This window comes from Balaenoptera acutorostrata, chromosome 18 (genome assembly GCF_949987535.1).
Source record: "Balaenoptera acutorostrata chromosome 18, mBalAcu1.1, whole genome shotgun sequence".
Taxonomy (NCBI): domain Eukaryota; kingdom Metazoa; phylum Chordata; class Mammalia; order Artiodactyla; family Balaenopteridae; genus Balaenoptera; species Balaenoptera acutorostrata.
In genome coordinates this window covers 80159717-80180236 of record NC_080081.1, presented here as the reverse complement: position 1 = coordinate 80180236, position 20520 = coordinate 80159717, and the positions used below count along the sequence as shown (strand labels likewise).

At 40.6% G+C, this 20520-nt stretch overlaps 1 protein-coding gene across 3 annotated transcripts in view; it reads right to left on the bottom strand.

Annotated features, from left to right (window-relative positions):
• The window catches only part of XPO4 (exportin 4), a 105052-nt gene that overhangs the window by 25064 nt on the left and 59468 nt on the right, over positions 1–20520 (bottom strand). For all 3 annotated transcript variants that reach the window (XM_057532657.1, XM_057532660.1, XM_057532658.1), the window contains one exon: positions 372–548. In XM_057532657.1, coding sequence (XP_057388640.1) covers positions 372–548 — 177 coding nt within the window. The remainder of the gene's footprint in view (positions 1–371; positions 549–20520) is intronic.

Below are 20520 nucleotides of genomic sequence, written 5' to 3'. Positions count from 1 at the left end.
AAGGGGGGAAACTCGAAGAGAAGGAGTCGGGGTATGGCCCCCCCACCATCCCACATAAACACAGCCAGTGCACACCCACCACCCACCTCCCACACCAGAGACTTCAACTTCTGTCACTGAGAAGATCTGACACCTTTAAGATCCACAGTCCTTTGGATATCGCCTGACAACTTGCAAGACACAGGTGGGTAACTGAAAACTAAGGAGGTGAAGGTATAACTACAAGCCACATCCCATAAAACACGAACCTGTTTAGACTTTTGCTCTCCATCTGATGCTCTCAGCAAGTCCTCGGAAGGAGCTCACCTATGTTTCTAGTATTTATTATATGATGAAATAGATTTTTAATTACAATCCGGCTTAAAACTTACCAAATTCCTTGTGCCATCGGGAGCTGCTAGGTGGCACTGAATATAGGAATTGAACACTTGAACTGCGTGTTGGGTGAAAAAGCCTTTATGGAAATGCTTGTCGTCTTGGACCAGCGTCAGCCAGGACTCCAGCAGTCTGTCATACGCTTCCATGTACACCATGTCGTCTTTATCCAGCTAAGAGCAAAGGACATTCACAAGACAGATGGCCAGAGAGTAAGACGGACATCACAGCAAGCATTCCACAGCCATACAGACAGACAGGTTTACAGGTTTTCCTTTAACAAAGGTTCCCAATTATTAATCAATGATCAAGCTAAACTGAGCTCATCTTAAAATTAACTGATTAATTCAAACATTGCAGTAAATATGTGTAGGCTTTTTATTAAACTTTCTAAAATCTTTCTAACTTAATCTAAATTCTTAGGCAAACAGGAATTAATGTTTATTTCTGTAAAAGACTAGCCATTCAGTGCTCTGCAGATCATGTGTTTTTCAAACAAAAATAATGTTAACGTTTTTCTGTAGTCAAGATGAGAACTGTTAGATTAAAGCAAGAATAAATGATTTTAGAAAAACTGAAGAATGATGAGAACAGACTGGCCTAATTTGCATATTTAAAAACACATGAGGGGCGTCCCTGGTGGTGCAGTGGTTGGGAATCTGCCTGCCAATGCAGGGGACACGGGTTCGAGCCCTGGTCTGGGAAGATCCCACATGCCGCGGAGCAACTAGGCCCGTGAGCCACAACTACTGAGCCTGCGCGTCTGGAGCCTGTGCTCCGCAACAAGAGAGGCCGCGATAGTGAGAGGCCCGCGCACCGCGATGAAGAGTGGCCCCCACTTGCCGCAACTAGGGAAAGCCCTCGCACAGAAACGAAGACCCAACACAGCCAAAAATAAATAAATTAATTAAAAAAAAAAACACACATGGGGAGGGCTTCATAGATGCTCCTTGACATTTTATTAGAAACCAGGAAGGCAAGGATGGGCCTCAAAGAAGCCGGAGGAGGGCGCCGAGGCAGGAGGACACTCGGGAAACCCAAAGCACGTGTGAGGACCCGTGGGGACGCCTCGCGGACGGCGCGCAGAGGGACTGAAAGGAGCCAGGCTGGACACGGCCCCCACGCACAGGCGGGGCCCTGAAACAACTTCAGAGTAAAGGACTCCGCCATTCGAGGAGGAGGGGTCACACGGAGGACGCCAGGCGGCTCTGTTCGTCTTCTCACATGCCAGTAAGAATCCACGTCCGAATTCTGCCATTAGTTAGTAATGTGGTACATAGTTCAATCTTTGCATCGATTTCTTCATCCACAAATTCACTAGATCACTATTCAGTGAAACTCAGAATACTTAGGTGTCAAGCACTATGTTTGGTGCAAAAACATAAATAACATACCATTCATTGACTTTCAAGCTCAACCCAATGGAAAAAAGTGAGAAGCAAACAAAACACTTGCAGAAAATACACTACAGGCCACAAGAGATAACCATACATTCCGGGGTCAGTTTTTAATAATGGCATCTCTCATAAGTAATTTGTTAAAAATAAAGGAGCAGAGCCTTCGAGCTATGTATTCGACCTTAAAAGGTTTTGTTTGGCACAATCCACGGTTTCTGATGTTCTGTTAATAGGTAGCGAACCAGGAACCAGGAACACGAAAGGTCTACAGGTCTGGTCTACAACTTGCTCTCCTGGTTTCCAAAGCAGACAGGCCTCATCCTACAAATACACCAACTCTAGAACCTCCATCAGAGAACGCCACCCCAAACTGTTATTTCAGCAATTTGTCAATGACTCAAAAAAGAAAGTAATGGGAGATCTATTTCTAGGATTCCAGAGTAAGCCGGACCGTCAGAATACCACCTCCAGATTAGAATACACAAGCACCTAAGGAACTGCTTCCAGTGAATGGTGTTTTATGTCTTTTGCTTTTATTAACCCACGGAATACAAAGAAAAACTGTCATATTCTGGATCAAATGAACCTTTAAATTTAAAAAAAATATTTAAAAGTAATTTTGTGGGGACTTCCCTGGTGGCGCAGTGGTTGAGAATAAGCCTGCCAATGAATGCAGGGGACACGGGTTCGATCCCTGGTCCGGGAAGATCCCACATGCTGCGGAGCAGCTAAGCCCATGCACCACAACTACTGAGCCCGCGTGCTGCATCTACTGAAGCCCGTGTGCCTAGAGCCGTGCTCCACAACAAGAGACGCCACCGCAATGAGAAGCCCGTGCACTGCAACGAAGATCCAACACAGCCAAACATAAATAAATAAATACATTTTTTTTAAAAGGTAATTTTGTGAAAACTTTACATAAGACTAAAGGGAAAGTGAAAAAAACTTCACTAGATAATTTTATTAAGAATTTTAAAATAGCAAACCCAAATTTTATTCCTATTTTTCTGGCCTTGAAAGTGTTTATACTGAAAACAGGCAACATTCTTTGAATGTAACTAACTAGGACATGTTCACGTTGTGAATACTGGACTCTTACTATTACCTGTGGTGTTTGTGTCCTACAAAGTCCCCGCAAACACTGAATTAGCGAATACTCCCGTCACTGCAGCTTTCACCATGTGCAGGTGGAGAGGTCAATAACCACCTTGTTTATGTGTACAGACACCTTATTTCACATGCACTGCTGATTCATGGCTAGCAGCCTGTCCAGCAAAGCTTATCTAACACCCGCATTTTCTCCCTAAGGCTCACCCCACCCTCCCTGCACTTGGGCACAACACCTGCAGGCCATCGGAAACAGCAAAATCATCCCATCAGTCATTGCACTGCAAGAACTTCAATATTTTGTGACAGAATTTTGGAAAACCCCGTTTCACACAAAAATGCGAAAAATGAAGCACTGGAGATGGTGAGAAGGACACCTGTTTATGGTGTGAGGGTGAAAACAAAAAGGCAGAGCGCGTCTGCCCAGCTTGACCCCTGCTGGGAACAAGCAAGCCGGCAGGTCATACTTTTCGTCACTCTTTGCACACACATGTCCACGAATAATCATGAAAAGTTCCATAAGTGCTGATTTGGGGGCTGCAAAGGATTTTTAGCATGGAAGTGAATTTGTAAATATGGAATCCACAAATGATGAGGACCAACTGTACTTGCAAAATCTAACTCTAGGAGGTTCTAACTTACTACTAAAGCTGGTTCTGCTCGCTCATGGACCATCAAAATGCTTTACACTTTTTAAAACCTTGACAGCTCATAACTTTGTTGAAGGACAGCCATATTCCTGGTTCCATAAATGCAGTAACATATTCATTTAGGTTTATAAATATCAATGAAAATGATCAATTCAACCAATATTTTTCATTACATCATTTATTTCCTTCCAACCCCTTCTGTAAATACTGCTTTCACCATCAATACAATTACAAACCGTATTAAGTAAATGCTGTTGCATGAACATTAAAAAAGATACAGAAATACTGTCAATATCCTTTAGTAAACTCTAAACTCAAAAAATATTGGGCGAAGGTTTTCCATGGTATAACTGACTGGATGGGAATGCCATACTTTCGTTTTGTCCTTGGAAATATACTGTTTGCTCATAAATTATTGAGTTTGAGAAAACTGATCACCTAAAACTTAGTCTCAGATTTCACTTACACTATCAATTTTACCGACATTATTACAGCTCAGAGTGCTGCTGTCTCTTTACATTCACCTTCTGATTTGTTTTATCACTGAAACATCTTATTCTGACAATTTCCTTTTCTTTGTTACTACAGGCAGAAAATGAAAAATTCTGAATTTCAAATAGTATCCAATGAAATGTTAAAAACAACAATTAACAACAAAACGTAAAAGATGGTTATCTCAAGACGTCTTGAAAGATTGTGCTATATTTTGGAAAATGCAATTCGAAAACTGAAAAATAATGAAGAGTAGCCATTTATTCTATTTGTGGTGATTCATTTCACTACTATACCATCCTTCTAGGTGACTCTATCATTCTTCCATTTTCTTATTCTTTTAGTCTCTTTTTTATTATGGATGGGAGTTGATGAGTAATGGTTAAATACTTCCTAAGACCATGAAATAGCAAAATGCTTCAAGATATGGGAGACATCAGATCACTAAAAATCCATAATGTGTTTTAGATTTATACTAAGCTAATTACATGGTAATAAATGTTCTTTTCATTCTAAAGTCTCTAAGAAAGAATAAAAGTCATGAAAAACTGACATTTAAAATAGTTAGAACTGTTCAAAAACGAAACTCAAAAACTAGACCCTGGTGGTATACTGAGGGTTAAAGAATGTTGTAAGAAAGAGCCAAATAAAACCTGTTCAAGCATCATCTGTTGTCATGGGATTGAGGATTCCATATCATTCACTATATGAAGCTTTGCAAGAGATTTTTTCTCTTTGCTTATTATTAGGAAGCATTCCTCTGAGAAGCAGGTGTGCTTCCTCTTTTTGCATGAGACCCTCCTAAGGAACTGTATCTTCAGCCCCTTCTAAAAAGTCAAACTTGTATGTACAGATATTACAGCCTGAATATCAAGACTGCTCTTTTTCTCTAGGCTTGACTTTCTACTCTAATCGTCTTTGGCAAGTTCTGAAAGATTATTTCATTCTAAATGTTCTTTTTATAAGCCATCAGAAATTTTGCATGAAACAAAAAATTATAAAAAAATTAAATAATCTCTATTATAGTTTTAACGACTATGCTTATTACCTTTGTTCTATCTCTCTAGGACACATCCACTCTTTTAAAGGCTGCCCGATTCATGGAAGAGCAGCTGTGAAAGGTAGCCTTACCTAGACCAAGACACCATTTGAGAGGTTAACTGAAAATGGAACTGATTTAAGAATGTCTACTTCACAGGAGAGTCACTCGGTGATTTGTGTATGAGAGTATTTGCTGCAGCATTACTGAAAACAGTACAAATAACTTTACTGAACCACTCATTGAACGAGTCCCCTAATTTTTTACATTAAAAACATAACTTCTAACACCAATTAATGACATAAAATTATCATAATATAAAGGTACTATATAGGTCTACGTGTGAATAGACAGATGCCAATAAAGTGATAAATGATGGACTATTGGAGAATTTTAACTTCATGCACTGTTTGAATTATTTTCACCAATGAGCATACACCATTTTCACATTAAAACTGTATTCTGAAATAATATTAGGAACAAAATTAACAGAAATAGATATATTCCACTCTAATAAATGCATTACTAGAAAAATGTATCTTTGTATTTGGATCAAGCAAAAAAAGAAAAAAGAAAAAAGAAAACCTGAATACTCCCACAACTAACTGTTTAAACTTTTTAGTTTAAATTTTTCCCCCAAAGAAAATACCAGGCTTAGTAAATTTACATGTGAGATCTACTGAACTAGCAAAATAACAAAACAAAAACAACCAATCTTATACAAACTGATCCACAGAGACAGGAAAAGAGAATGAGTTGGATGGTGATACAGTAAGTGCTGTAATCCTGATACCAAACAAATCCAGCCGTTCACAACAGCCATGACACATGCTCAAGCTGGGTTGACCCCAGAAATGCAGGGGCAATTTTAAGATTAGAAACATTATGAAACCAATTTATCACACCAACGGATTAAGTAGGAACACAGTTAATAATATTCAATACTCAAAAAAAAAAATATTCAATACTCAATCATATTGCGATTCTGACAAAGGAGAGCTCAAAAACCTTTAGCAAACGTTACTCCTAATGATGAACCAGAAAAGATTTCTATTACCACTTGTATTCAACACTGCACCGTAAGAAAAAGAAACGTATCATATGATAAGCGTCAGAAATACAAATTGTGACAACTGAAAAGACTAAAAAGCTTCTAAAGACAAGTTGCTAGAATCAATAAGAATTTTGAAAAAGTAGTAAATATCAGATCAACATACAAACGCCAACTTCACTTCTCTATGCCAGCAGCAATCTCAAAAATGAGGCTTACAAAAGATACTATTTATAACAGCAACAAATATAAAAGGTACTAAAGAAAATTTTAGACCTAAATTAGTATAAGTACCACATTTATGTATAGAGTTAATACAACAGAGATGTCCATTCTTCACTAAAGAATCCCTATAATCCTATAATCCATAGGAAAATTTCTATGACATAGAAAACGAACTTACGGTTACCAAAGGGGAGAGGGAGGGAGGAAGGGTTAAATTAGGAGTCTGGGATTAGCAGATACAAACTACTATAAATAAAATAGATAAACAACAAGGTCCTATTGTATAGCACAAAGAACTATATTCAATATCTTGTAATAAACCATAAAGGAAAAGAACATATATATATTCAGATATATATCTGAATCACTTTGGTGTACACCAGAAACTAACACAACACTGTAAATCAACTATACTTCAATTAAAAAAAAAAAAAAAAAAAAAAAAGAATCTGATTAAAACCTGGGCAGATCCCCCAAACAGACATTTTTCCAAAAAAGATGTACAAATGGCCAACAGGTACATGAAAGATGCTTAACATTACTAATCATCAGGAAAATGTAAATTAAAACCACAAGGAGATTATCACCTCACACCTGTTAGAATGGCCACAATCAAAAAGATAAGAGATAACAAGCATCAATGACAATATGGAGAAAAGAGAACCATTGTGCATTGTTGGTGGGACTGAAATTGGTGCAGCCACTGTGGAAAACAGTATGGAGGTTCTTCAAAAAATTAAAAACAGAACTGCCATATGATCCAGCAATTCCACTTCGGGGTATTTTCCAAAGGAGACAAAAACACTAACTCCAAAAGATATATGCACTCCCATGTTCACAGCATCATTATTTACAATAGCCAAGACATGGAAACAACCTAAGTGTCAATGGATGGATGAATGAATAAAGAAATTGTGGTACACGTAACAATGGAATATTATTCAGCCATTTAAAAAAAAGAGGAAATCCCACCATGTTTTGTGACAACATGGATGGACCTTGAGGGCAATACGCTAAGTGAAGGACACAGACAGAGAGACAAATGCTGTATGGAATCTTAACAGATCAGATTTGGGGTTACCAGAGGTGGGGTATCAGGGGAGGGAAATTGGAGGAATGTGGTCAAAAGTTACAAACTTCCAGTCATATGATAATTAAGTTCTGGGGATGTAACGCACACATGGTGACTACAGCTAACACTGCTGTGTGGTGTACAGGAAAGCTGTTCAGAGAGAAGATCTTAACAGTTCTCGTCACAAGGAAAAAATTTTATTCTTTTCTTTTCATTGTGTCTATGAGATAATGAATGTTAATTAAACCTATTGTGATAATCATTTCACAATACATATAAACCAAACTATATATGTGTAAATCAAAATTACGCTGTACACCTTAAACTTATATGGTGATGTATGTGAATCATTTCTTAATAAAACTGGCGGCAAAAAAAGAAAAGGAAACAGAAATATAAATGAATGAATGAATATATATGTATGCTGCTGAAAAAACCTGTTATCCATATGGGGAAGAAGTGAAATGGGATCCCTACTTGATACCATATTCGAAAGTAAATTCTAAGATGGTAATGTCATGAAAGGAAAACTTTTAAAGCATTTAGAAGAAAACACCAGAAGGGTAGGTGTCTGAAACAGGAAACTAATAAAACAAATTATAAAAGAAATGTCAATAAGTTCATTTGACAATGACAACTATACTAAGATGAAGAACATTTGTTCATCAAAAGATACCATCAAGTCTAGGGACTTCCCTGGTGGTCCAGTGGGTAAGACCCCATGCTCCTAATGCAGGGGGCCCAGGTTCAATACCTGGTTGGGGAACTAGTTCCCACATGCATGCCACAACTAAGGAGTCCACATGCCACAACTAAAAGATCCCGCAACTAAGACACAGCGCAGCCAAAATAAATAAATATTTAAAAAGAAAAAAAATACCATTAAGTCTAAATGCAATATAGTATGATACAACTGGATACTCGAACAGAAAAAGAACACGGCTGGAAAAATGGTTAAACCCAAATAAAGCCTACATATTAGCTAATAAAAATGCACCCATGTTGGGACTTCCCTGATGGCGCAGTGGTTAAGAATCTGTCTGCCAATGCAGGGGACACAGGTTAGAGCCCTGGCCCAGGAAGATCCCACATGCCGCGGAGCAACTAAGCCCATGCCCCACAACTACTGAGCCTGCGCTCTAAAGCCCACGAGCCACAACTACTGAGCATGTGTGCCACAACTACTGAAGCCCGCGCGCCTAGAGCCCATGCTCCACAACAAGAGAAGCCACCGCAATGAGAAGCCCGTGCACTGCAACATAGAGTAACCCCCGCTCGCCACAACTAGAGAAAGCCTGCACACAGCAACAAAGACCCAACGCAGCCAAAAATAAATAGATGAATAAAGAAAGAAAGAAATTTATTTTTAAAAATGCACCAATGTTAATCTCTTAGTTTTAATAAATGTACCATGGCTATACAAGATGGTAATATTAGGGAAAACTAGGTATATGGGAATACCGTACTAGCTTTGCAACTTTTCTGTAAATCTAAAAGTATTCCAAATTAAAAAAAAAAAATAGATACCATAAAGTGAAAAGAGGAGCCACAAAACTAGGAGATCTGCAATACAAATAAACCAATAAGAAATTAGTGTGCAGAATATATAAAGAATTTCTTTAAATCAGTAAGGAAAAGACAATCTGATAGGAAAACAAGCAACAGAGTAAACAAGCATTTCATAAGAATAATCATGGGAATTATGTATTGATATCTATGAAAAGATGCTCAATGTTATTAGTACCTGGGAAAGCAAATTAAGATCATATTTCGTAGCGTGAGTCTGGCAGAAGCTGTGCTGGTGAAGCTGTGGGTCAACGGGAATGCAGACACCACCGTGAGCATAGAGTCCAGTCACTTGAGCAAACAATGGGAAACTGTCTTTTTATTATTATTATTATTCATTTATTTTATTTATTTGGCTGTGCCGGGTCTTAGTTGCAGCACATGGGACCTTTAGTTGTGGTATGCGGACCCTTAGTTGCAGCATGCAGGATCTAGTTCCCTGAGCAGGGATTGAACCCAGGCCCCCTGCATTGGGAGCGCGGAGTCTTATCACTGGACCACCAGGGAAGTCCCGGGAAACTATCTTTGAAAACTGAACGTTACATAGCCTATGATCCAAAACTTCCATTCCGAGGTTTAGACCTCAGGAAAGTCTCACAAAAGTGTGCTAGGAAACACGTGGAAGCATGTTTACTTTAACACTGTAACGGCAGAAAAGGGAAACCCAAAATTTCCTTTACGGCAGAATGGGAAAACAAGGTGTGGTATAATATTCACACAACGACACAGCTTATCATATAAATGATCAGAGAATTTAAGGCGAGGGAATGATAAAATGTAGAACAGCAGCCACCTCTCCTGCGGGGCTGGCAGGGGGGGCCAGCTAGCAACAGGAGTGGATGCGCACTCCAGTTACAGCAACCTCGGGACCAGGAAGGTTCTCGAGTTGGGCTGCAGGCTCTCCCACAGTCACTTTATTATCTGTTTTATTTTTATCTTCATCATATATGACATAATAAAGTCATCGATGCTGGTTCTGAGGACAGAAGAAAAGGCATATAAAATGGCCAGGTAGAGGCGTCGGACGGTAGAGCACAGGAACAGTGGGTGTGACGGGGGATGGGGGAGGTGCTCGCCTTTCCCGCTCTGCTGGTGAGGGCGGTTTGGCATTCCTTCCTTCCTCACAGTGTCAGGTGGAACCAGGTTGGCACTGCGCCATCTGCACGAGTTGCTGTGTGGCTGACAGGGTCTTGGTGCTCCGGCCTGATGTCAGGCCTGAGCGTCTGAGGTGGGAGAGCCGAGTTCAGGACATTGGTCCACCAGGGACCTCGCGGTCCCACATAATATCAATCGGCGAGAGCTCTCCCAGAGATCTCTGTCTCAACGCTAAGACCCAGCTCCACCCAACGGCCAGCAAGCTCCAGTGGTGGACGCCCCATGCCAATCAACTAGCAAGACAGGAACGCAACCCCACCCATTAAGAGAGAGGCTGCCTAAAATCATAGTAAGTTCACAGACACCCCAAAACACACCACTGGATACAGCCCTGCCCACCAGAAAGACAAGATCCAGCCCCACCCACTAGAACACAGGCACCAGTCCCCTCCACCAGGAAGCCTACGCAACCCACTGAACCAACCTCATCCACTGGGGGCAGACACCAAAAACAACAGGAACTACGAACCTGCAGCCTGCGAAAAGGAGACCCCAAAACACAGTAAGTTAAACAAAATGAGAAGACAGAGAAATATGCAGCAGATGAAGGAGAAAGGTAAAACCCACCAGACCAAAACAAATGAAGAGGAGATAGGCAGCCTACTTGAAAAAGAATTCAGAGTAATGATACCAAAGATGATCCAACATCTTGGAAATAGAATGGAGAAAATAAAAGAAAGGTTTAACAAGGACCTAGAAGAACTAAAGAGCAAATAAACAATGATGAACAACACAATAAATTAATTAAAAATTCTCTAGAAGGAATGAATAGCAGAATAACTGAGGCAGAAGAATGGATAAGTGACCTGGAAGATAAAGTAGTGGAAATAACTACTGCAGAGCAGAATAAAGAAAAAAGAATGAAAAGAATTGAGGACAGTCTTAGAGACCTCTGGGACAACATTAAACGCACCAACAGTCGAATTACAGGGGTCCCAGAAGAAGAAGAGAAAGAGAAAGGATCTGAGAAAATTTCTGAAAAGATTATAGTTGAAAACTTCCCTAACATGAGAAAGGAAACAGTCAATCAAGTCCAGGAAGCGCAGAGAGTCCCATAAAGGATAAATCCAAGGAGAAACACGCCAAGACACACACTAATCAAACTATCAAAAATTAAATACAAAGAAAAAATATTAAAAGCAGCAAGGGAAAAGCAACAAATAACATACAAGGGAATCCCCATAAGGTTAATGGTTGATATTTCAGCAGAAACTCTGCAAGCCAGAAGGGAGTGGCAGGACATATTTAAAGTGATGAAAGGGAAAAACCTACAACCAATATTCTCTACCCAGCAAGGATCTCATTCAGATTCGACAGAGAAATTGAAACCTTTACAGACATGCAAAAGTTAACGAGAATTCAGTACCACCAAACCACCTTTACAACAAATACTAAAGGAACTTCTCTAGACAGGAAACACAGGAGAAGGAAAAGACCTACAAAAACAAACCCAAAACAATTAAGAAAATGGTAATAGGAACATACATATTGATAATTACCTTAAATGTAAATGGATTAAATGTTCCAACCAAAAGACACAGACTGGCTGAATAGACACAAAAACAAGACCCGTATATATGCTGTCTACAAGACACCCACTTCAGACCTAAATGGATTAAATGCTCCAACTAAAAGACACAGACTGGCTGAACAGACACAAAAACAAGACCCATATATATGCTGCCTCCAAGACACCCACTTCAGACCTAGGGACACATACAGACTGAAAGTGAGGGGATGGAAAAAGATATTCCATGCAAATAGAAATCAAAAGAAAGCTGGAGTAGCAATTCTCGTACCGGACAAAATAGACTTTAAAATAAAGACTAATAAAAGAGACAAAGAAGGACACTACATAATGATCAAGGGATCAATCCAGGAAGAAGATATAATAATTGTAAATATTTCGGCATCCAACATAGGAGCACCTCAATACATAAGGCAAATGCTAACAGCCATAAAAAGGGAAATCGACAGTAACACAATAATAGTAGGGGACTTTAACACCCCACTTTCACCAATGGACAGATCACCCAAAATGAAAATAAATAAGGAAACACAAGCTTTAAATGACACATTAAACAAGATGGACTTAACTGATATTTATAGGACATTCCATCCAAAAACAACAGAATACACTTTCTTCTCAAGTGCTCATGGAACATTCTCTAGGATAGGTCATATCTTGGGTCACAAATCAAGCCTTGGTAAATTTAAGAAAGTTGAAAGCGTATCAAGTATCTTTTCTGACCACAACACTATGAGACTAGATATCAATTACAGAAAAAAAACTGTAAAAAATACAAATGTGGAGGCTAAACAGTACGCTACTAAATAACCAAGAGATCACTGAAAAAAATCAAAGAGGAAATCAAACAATACCAAGAAACAAATGACAATGAAAACACGACGACCCAAAACCTATGGGATGCAGCAGAAGCAGTTCTAAGAGGGAAGTTTATAGCAATACAATCCTACCTCAAGAAACAATAGAGAAAGAAGAACAAAAAAACCCCAAAGTTAGCAGAAGGAAAGAAATCATAACGATCAGATCAGAAATAAATGAAAAAGAAATGAAGGAAACAACAGCAAAAATCAATAAAACTAAAAGCTGGTTCTTTGAGAAGATAAACAAAATTGATAAACCATTAGCCAGACTCATCAAGAAAAAAAGGGAGAAGACTCAAATCAACAGAATTAGAAATGAAAAAGGCGAAGTAACAACTGACACTGCAGAAATACAAAGGAACATGAGAGATTACAACAAGCAACTATATGCCAATAAAATGGACAACCTAGAAGAAATGGACAAATTCTTAGAAAAGCACAACCTTCTGAGACTGAACCAGGAAGAAATAGAAAATATAAACTGACCAATCACAAGCACTGAAATTCAAACAAAAGCCCAGGACCAGATGGCTTCACAGGCGAATTCTATTAACACCTATCCTTCTCAAACTCTTCCAAAATATAGCAGAGGGAAGAACACTCCCAAACTCATTCTACGAGTCCACCATCACCCTGATACCAAAACCGGACAAAGATGTCACAAAGAAAGAAAACTACAGGCCAATATCACTGATGAACATAGGTGTAAAAATCCTCAAGAAAATACTAGCAAACAGAATCCAACAGTACATTAAAAGGACCATACACCATGATCAAGTGGGGTTTATCCCAGGAAAGCAAGGATTCTTCAATATACACAAATCAATTAATGTGATACACCATATTAACAAATTGAAGGATAAAAACAATATGATAATCTCAACAGATGCAGAAAAAGCTTTTGACAAAATTCAACACCCATTTTTGATAAAAACTCTCCAGAAAGTAGGCATAGAGGGAACCTATCTCAACATAATAAAGGCCATATATGACAAACCCACAGCCAACATCAGTCTCAATGGTGAAAAACTAAAACCACTTCCTCTAAGATCAGGAACAAGACAAGGTTGCCCACTCTCACCACTATTATTCAACATAGTTTTGGAAGCTTTAGCCATAGCAATCAGAGAAGAAAAAGCAATAAAAGGAACCCAAATCGGAAAAGAAGTAAAACTGTCACTGTTTGCAGATGACATGATACTATACACAGAGAATCCTAAAGAAGCTACCAGAAAACTACTAGAGCTAATCAATGAATTTGGTAAAGTAGCAGGATACAAAATTAATGCACAGAAATCTCTTGTATTCCTATACACTGATGATGAAAAATCTGAAAGAGAAATTAAGGAAACACTCCCATTTACCACTGCAACAAAAAGAGTAAAATACTTAGGAATAAACCTACCTAAGGAGACAAAAGACCTGTATGCAGAAAACTATAAGACACTGATGAAAGAAATTAAAGATGATACAAACAGATGGAGAGATATACCATGTTCTTGGATTGGAAGAATCAACATTGTGAAAATGACTATACTACCCAAAGCAATCTACAGATTCAATGCAATCCCTATCAAACTACCAATGGCATTTTTCACAGAACTAGAACAAAAAACTTCACAATTTGCATGGAAACACAAAAGACCCCAAACAGCCAAAGCAATCTTGAGAAAGAAAAATGGAGCTGGAGGAATCAGGCTCCCTGACTTCAGACTACACTACAAGGCTACAGTAATCAAGACAGTATGGTACTGGCACAAAAACAGAAACATAGATCAATGGAACAGGATAGAAAGCCCAGAGATAAACCCACGCACATATTGTCACCTTATCTTTGATCAAGAAGGCAAGAATATACAATGGAGAAAAGACAGCCTCTTCAATAAGGGGTGCTGGGAAAACTGGACAGCTACAGGTACAAGAATGAAATTAGAACACTCCCTAACACTGTACACAAAAATAAACTCAAAATGGATTGAAGACCTAAATGTAAGGCCAGGGCTTCCCTGGTGGTGCAGTGGTTAAGAATCCGCCTGCCAATGCAGGGGACATGGGTTCAAGCCCTGGTCCGGGAAGATCCCACATGCCGCGGAGCAACTAAGCCCGTGCACCACAACTACTGAGCCTGTGCTCTACAGCCCGCATGGCACAACTACTGAAGCCCACGTGCTACGACTACTGAAGCCTGCGCGCCTAGAGCCTGTGCTCCGCAACAAGAGAAGCCACCACAGCGAGAAGCCCATGCACCGCAACGAAGAGCAGCCCCCACTGGCTGCAACTAGAGAAAGCCCACGCACAGCAACAAAGACCCAACTCAGCCAATCAATCAATCAATTTACTTAAAAAAAAATGTTAGGCCAGACACTATAAAACTCTTAGAGGAAAACATAGGCAGAACGCTCTATGACATGAATCACAGCAAGACCATTTTTGACCCACTTCCTAGAGAAATGGAAATAAAAACAAAAATAAACAAATGGGACCTAATGAAACTTAAAAGCTTTTGCACAGCAAAGGAAACCATAAACAAGATGAAGGGACAAAATATTCGTAAATGAAGCAACTGACAAAGGATTAATCTCCAAAACATACAAGCAGCTCATGCAGCTCAATATCAAAAAAACAAACAACCCAATCCAAAAATGGGCAGAAGACCTAAATAGACATTTCTCCAAAGAAGATATACATGTTCCCAGCAAACACATGAAAGGATGCTCAACATCACTAATCATTAGAGAAATGCAAATCAAAACTACAATGAGGTATCACCTTACACCAGTCAGAATAGCCACCATCAAAAAATCTACAAACAAGAAATGCTGGAGAGGGTGTGGAGAAAAGGGAACCCTCTTGCACTGTTGCTGGGAATGTAAACTGATACAGCCACTATGGAGAACAATATGGAGGTTCCTTAAAAAACTAAAAACAGAACTACCATATGACCCAGCAATCCCACTACTGGGCATATACCCTGAGAAAACCACAGGTCAAAAAGAGTCATGTACCAAAATGTTCATTGCAGCTCTATTTACAATAGCCACGATATGAAAGCAACCTAAGTGTCCATCGACCGATGAATGGATAAAGAAGATGTGGCACATATATACAATGGAATATTACTCAGCCATAAAAAGAAACGAAATTGAGTTATTTGTAGTGAGGTGGATGGACCTAGAGTCTGTCATACAGAGTGAAGTAAGTCAGAAAGAGAAAAACAGATACCGTATGCTAACACATATATATGGAATCTAAAAAAAAAAATAGTTCTGTAAAACCTAGGGGCAGGACAGGAATAAAGATGCAGACGTAGAGAATGGACTTGAGGGCACGGGGAGGGGGAAGGGTAAGCTGGGACGAAGTGAGAGAGTGGCATGGACATATATACACTACCAAACGTGAAATAGATAGCTAGTGGGAAGCAGCCGCATAGCACAGGGAGATCAGCTCGGTGCTTTGTGACCCCCTAGAGGGGTGGGATAGGGAGGGTGGGAGGGAGACGCAAGAGGGAGGAGATATGGGGATATATGTATATGTATAGCTGATTCACTTTGTTATAAAGCAGAAGTTTAACACACCATTGTGAAGCAATTATACTCCAATAAAGATGTTAAAAAAATTTTAAACAAAAGGCCAGGTAAGTGCCCATCTGGTCACAGCAGCAGCTGGTGTGTGCCTGCAGCAGAAATCACTAATGCCAGCTAAGTACTGGAGCAGGAGATGAATAAGACTGTTTCTGCATACTTAAAGCATGTGCTTTGCAGAAATCATTTGTTAAGTCTTATGTTGCCAAAATAAACAGACTGGTAACATATCTTAAGAGGAACAGCATCCTCTGACCCCACCGCTCAGAAGGAAGCAGCAGGGCATTTCTAAGAACTCTCTCTCTGTTGTTCCTTAGCACATATACAATGCATGCTTATCATGGTTTAATCATTCAGATACAGAAAAGTACAAATAAAATGGAAAAGCCTTTTACTATTGGAAGAGCATTCCATAATTCCTCCCATAGAACCCTGATATTAGACAAAACAGAAGATCACAGCAGACCATCAGAGCCCCTACTCACTGGATGGTGATTTAATATAAGAACTGCAAACTTGTACAGGGCCTCTGTTCCACTTGGAAACCAATACAAGTAACTCATCAGGCAAAGTGTGAGAAATTTGGCTGATGACAATTGGCAGCTAAATCTTTCAGTCTAATCACAGAGAACTGAAACCCAGCTGAGTGGTTTTTCCTAATACCTTGGCCCTGCTCCACAGCCCCTCTGGCCAAGACCCAGCCGCCAAGCCGGAGCACGTGCCCCAAGATGACGAGGGCCCAAGCCAGGCACTCTGCTCGTGCCTGGGGTGTCTCGGGCCTGCTGCCAGGAGGGCTTTGGAGAGGGGCGCAGAGCTTAGGAGGCTACTTGACTCCACTTTCCCCCATTTGGGAACAGAGGGTGGAGAAGGTAAGCAACATGCTATCAGCACTGACACGTCAACGCCCATAATTAACCTGCGAGTGTACTGGGGATGAACCTGCAGCTCTTCAGCCGCAGAAAGAAATCTGCTTTTGTGTCTGGTGACTATTTGGACATATAGAAGCAGCAGTTCATTTTGTCTCTGGACATGCTGGCAAATGAAGCCTGGGAAAGACAACTTTCAGTAGGTGGATCTGCTCCGCCTTTTAACAATGATGTGAACTTCAGATTAAAATCTAACATTACTGTACGATTCCAACTATACGACATTTTGGAAAAGGCCAAACTATGGAGACAATAAAAGGATCCGTGGTTGCCAGGGGCTGGGTGGGAGCGTGAAGAGCAGAGCTCGGGGGATTTTCAGGGCAGTGACACTAGCCTGCATGAGGCTGTAACGGTGGCTACACATCCCTGCACATCTGTCCAAACCCACAGAGTGTACAACACCAAGAGTGAACTCTGATGTAGACCACGGGCTCGGGATGATGACGGCGTCGGTGCAGGTTCATCCGCTGTAACACATGCACTCCCTGGTAGGGATGCTGATGGTGGGGAGCTGGATGTACTGGGGCAGGGGCGGCAACTCTGTATTTTCACTCAATTTTGCTGTGAATCTAAAACTGCTCTAAAAAAATTAAGTGTGTGCATGTGTCCCTAACGTTAGATACTGTAAAAGTATACATGATAAATCCTGTGCTAGAGTAGTTCTAATATCTGTTATGCTGCTGTTAGCTTTTTTTCTACGATAAATCCTGTGCTAGAGTAGTTCTAATATCTGTTATGCTGCTGTTAGCTTTTTTTCTACAAACAGCAAATAACCAACCTGACAACTCCAAATCATTTCCATGAAATTGGAAAGCTCTTTCTTTGACCATGAGTGCTATCTTCATGTGTAAACATAAGTTACATGAGTCAGTTAAGAAAAGCATTATGATTCATAGGGACTTCCCTGGTGGTGCAGTGGTTAAGAGTCCACCTGCCAATGCAGGGGACACGGGTTCGAGCCCTGGTCCGGGAAGATCCCACATGCCGCGGAGCAACTAAGCCCGTGAGCCACAACTACTGAGCCTGCGCTCTAGAGCCCGCAAGCCACAACTACTGAGCCCACGAGCCACAACTACTGAAGCCCGTGCGCCTAGAGCCCGTACTCCGCAACAAGAGAAGCCACCGCAATGAGAAGCCCGCGCACCGCAACAAAGAGTAGCCCCCGCTCGCCGCAACTGGAGAAAGCCCGCGTGCAGCAACAAGGACTCAACACAGCCAAAACATAATAATAATTAATTTATTTATTTATTAACAAAAAAGAAAAGCATTATGATTCATAGACATAAAAATTGCAGTAAGGTGGGTGTGGGCCATTAGCTCTCACCTGGAATGTTTCATTTCTGAGGAATAACCCTGTGTAACTGTGTTCCCTATTTAGAGCCTGGGGCTGCTCTACTGCTCTCATAAGGACTTGGGAACGAAAGCAAACTGAACAGTCAGAGGTCGCAGAGGGTGGGAAAGGAGCCAACAGCACCAGCCAGGGGTTCCCTGGCAGCGCTCATTTGCAAACATGATACAAAATCAACTAGCAGAAATAAGTCTGCACAACATAAACCGTGCTTATAACAACCGAGGGGGAAACTCCAAGTAAATGAAGGGGGAAAAAGGTCCTATCAATATACTGTTTCTTAATCTGCACGGCTGGCGCACAGTTGTTCATTTAATTATTCTTTACAAACGTTTATATATATATAAAGCTTTTACTTTACGTGAACAGAGTATTTCACAGTAAGTTTAAAATTTGCAGGCATTGCCATAACCCCCAAGTCCAATGACAGGTCAAATGATACATGTACTGCACGGTGTAAAACAATAAGAAGGGCATATAAAAGATTAAAGTCTGAATTGAAATAGTTTATGCTGCTACTCATCTGCTATCAGTATTCCTTCCTAGTGTAGCATCACATAAAGCAACGATGGCGATACAGAGAAAAACTGCGGAGATGTCACAGACAGAGCATCGTGAGCTCTCCGTTTGAAAAAGAATTTAGAAGTCTTCAAATGTCAAATGCAAAAGAAATTAATTCATTCTCTCATTTTTTTCCCCTAGCCGGTCCTTACAGCACAGAATTAATTTGACTCCAGACTACCTATGCAGCTGACAGTATTCCTGGCTTCTGAAATCCCCCAAGAGAAACTGATTTAGTGGACAAGCACGGCAGCTGTTAGAAGAATCCTATAAATAGATCACTTAAAAAAAAATTGACTCCCCACAAAAACACCAAGAGTCCGAGGTGTAATTTTCAGAGAGTTTTTACATGTTACACTCCTAGATTAACATAACTTTTTCCTTTTGGAAACATATATGTATTTCCAAATTCTTAATGCTAAAGAACCTATATTCATCAAACACAGTCCCTGGCACATGGTAGGTGATGGGTAAATATTCACGGAACTGAACTGACCCAGCAGTACTCCCAAGGGGCCGGCACTGCTGGGCCTCACCTGCCTTCCCTGAGGGAGGAGGGCCATCTCTTCTTCCACCTCGTTCTAGCGTCCATTTTCAAAACCCTGGCCCATTAGATCTGGTTATGTTTCTAATGCTAGTCTTGTAAGCAATACAAAGGTTACTATCTGGAACCACAGTTATGACAATAAATAAGCTTTAATCTAAATCCACTACATTCTATCTCAAGCGCAAGGATTCTGTAAAACAAACACTGGTTCTGTGCTAGGACCGGAAGCAGAGTGAAAAACCAGGGCTGACTCACACACAAGTTAGGAAACACTGCACGGCAAAATTACGATCCAACCAGGATTAAATGAAACATGGAAATTATTTTAAGGATTTCTTTTAATAAGAATCTGTATTGGGCTTCCCTGGTGGCGCAGTGGTTGAGAATCTGCCTGCTAATGCAGGGGACACGGGTTCGAGCCCTGGCCTGGGAAGATCCCACATGCTGCCGAGCAACTAGGCCCATGAGCCACAACTACTGAGCCTGCGCGTCTGGAGCCTGTGCTCCGCAACGAGAGAGGCCACGATAGTGAGAGGCCCGCGCACCGCGATGAAGAGTGGCCCCCGCTTGCCGCAACTAGAGAAAGCCCGTGCACAGAAATGAAGACCCAACATAGCAATCAATCAATCAATCAATTAAAAAAAAAAAAAAAAGAATCTGTATTTAAGTTGTAATAGTAACCAATTTTCTTTCAAATATCCTGAAAAGAGGTAAAGCCACGGTTAGGATTAAAAAGCAGCACACTTTAAATGTGCGAGGCTACTCACGCATCTCATTTAATTCTTCTCTGATCAACAAGCAGAGGAAATGAGTGCACACAGCGCAGCTGGACAGCTGTCTCGCCCTCTGGACTATCATCCATTCATTCCTCCCCGGCCAGCAGAATGCTGGGTAGGGAAGTTGGCACGGCTTCTCAAACCATCCCTTCCCCCGAGAGTTAACGGTGCAGGGTCGACCACACATTTGTGTTGTACTGACATCACCATTCCAGACAGTAAGTTATTGCCTCTTATCCCTGAAATACCCCCAAATTCCTGCTT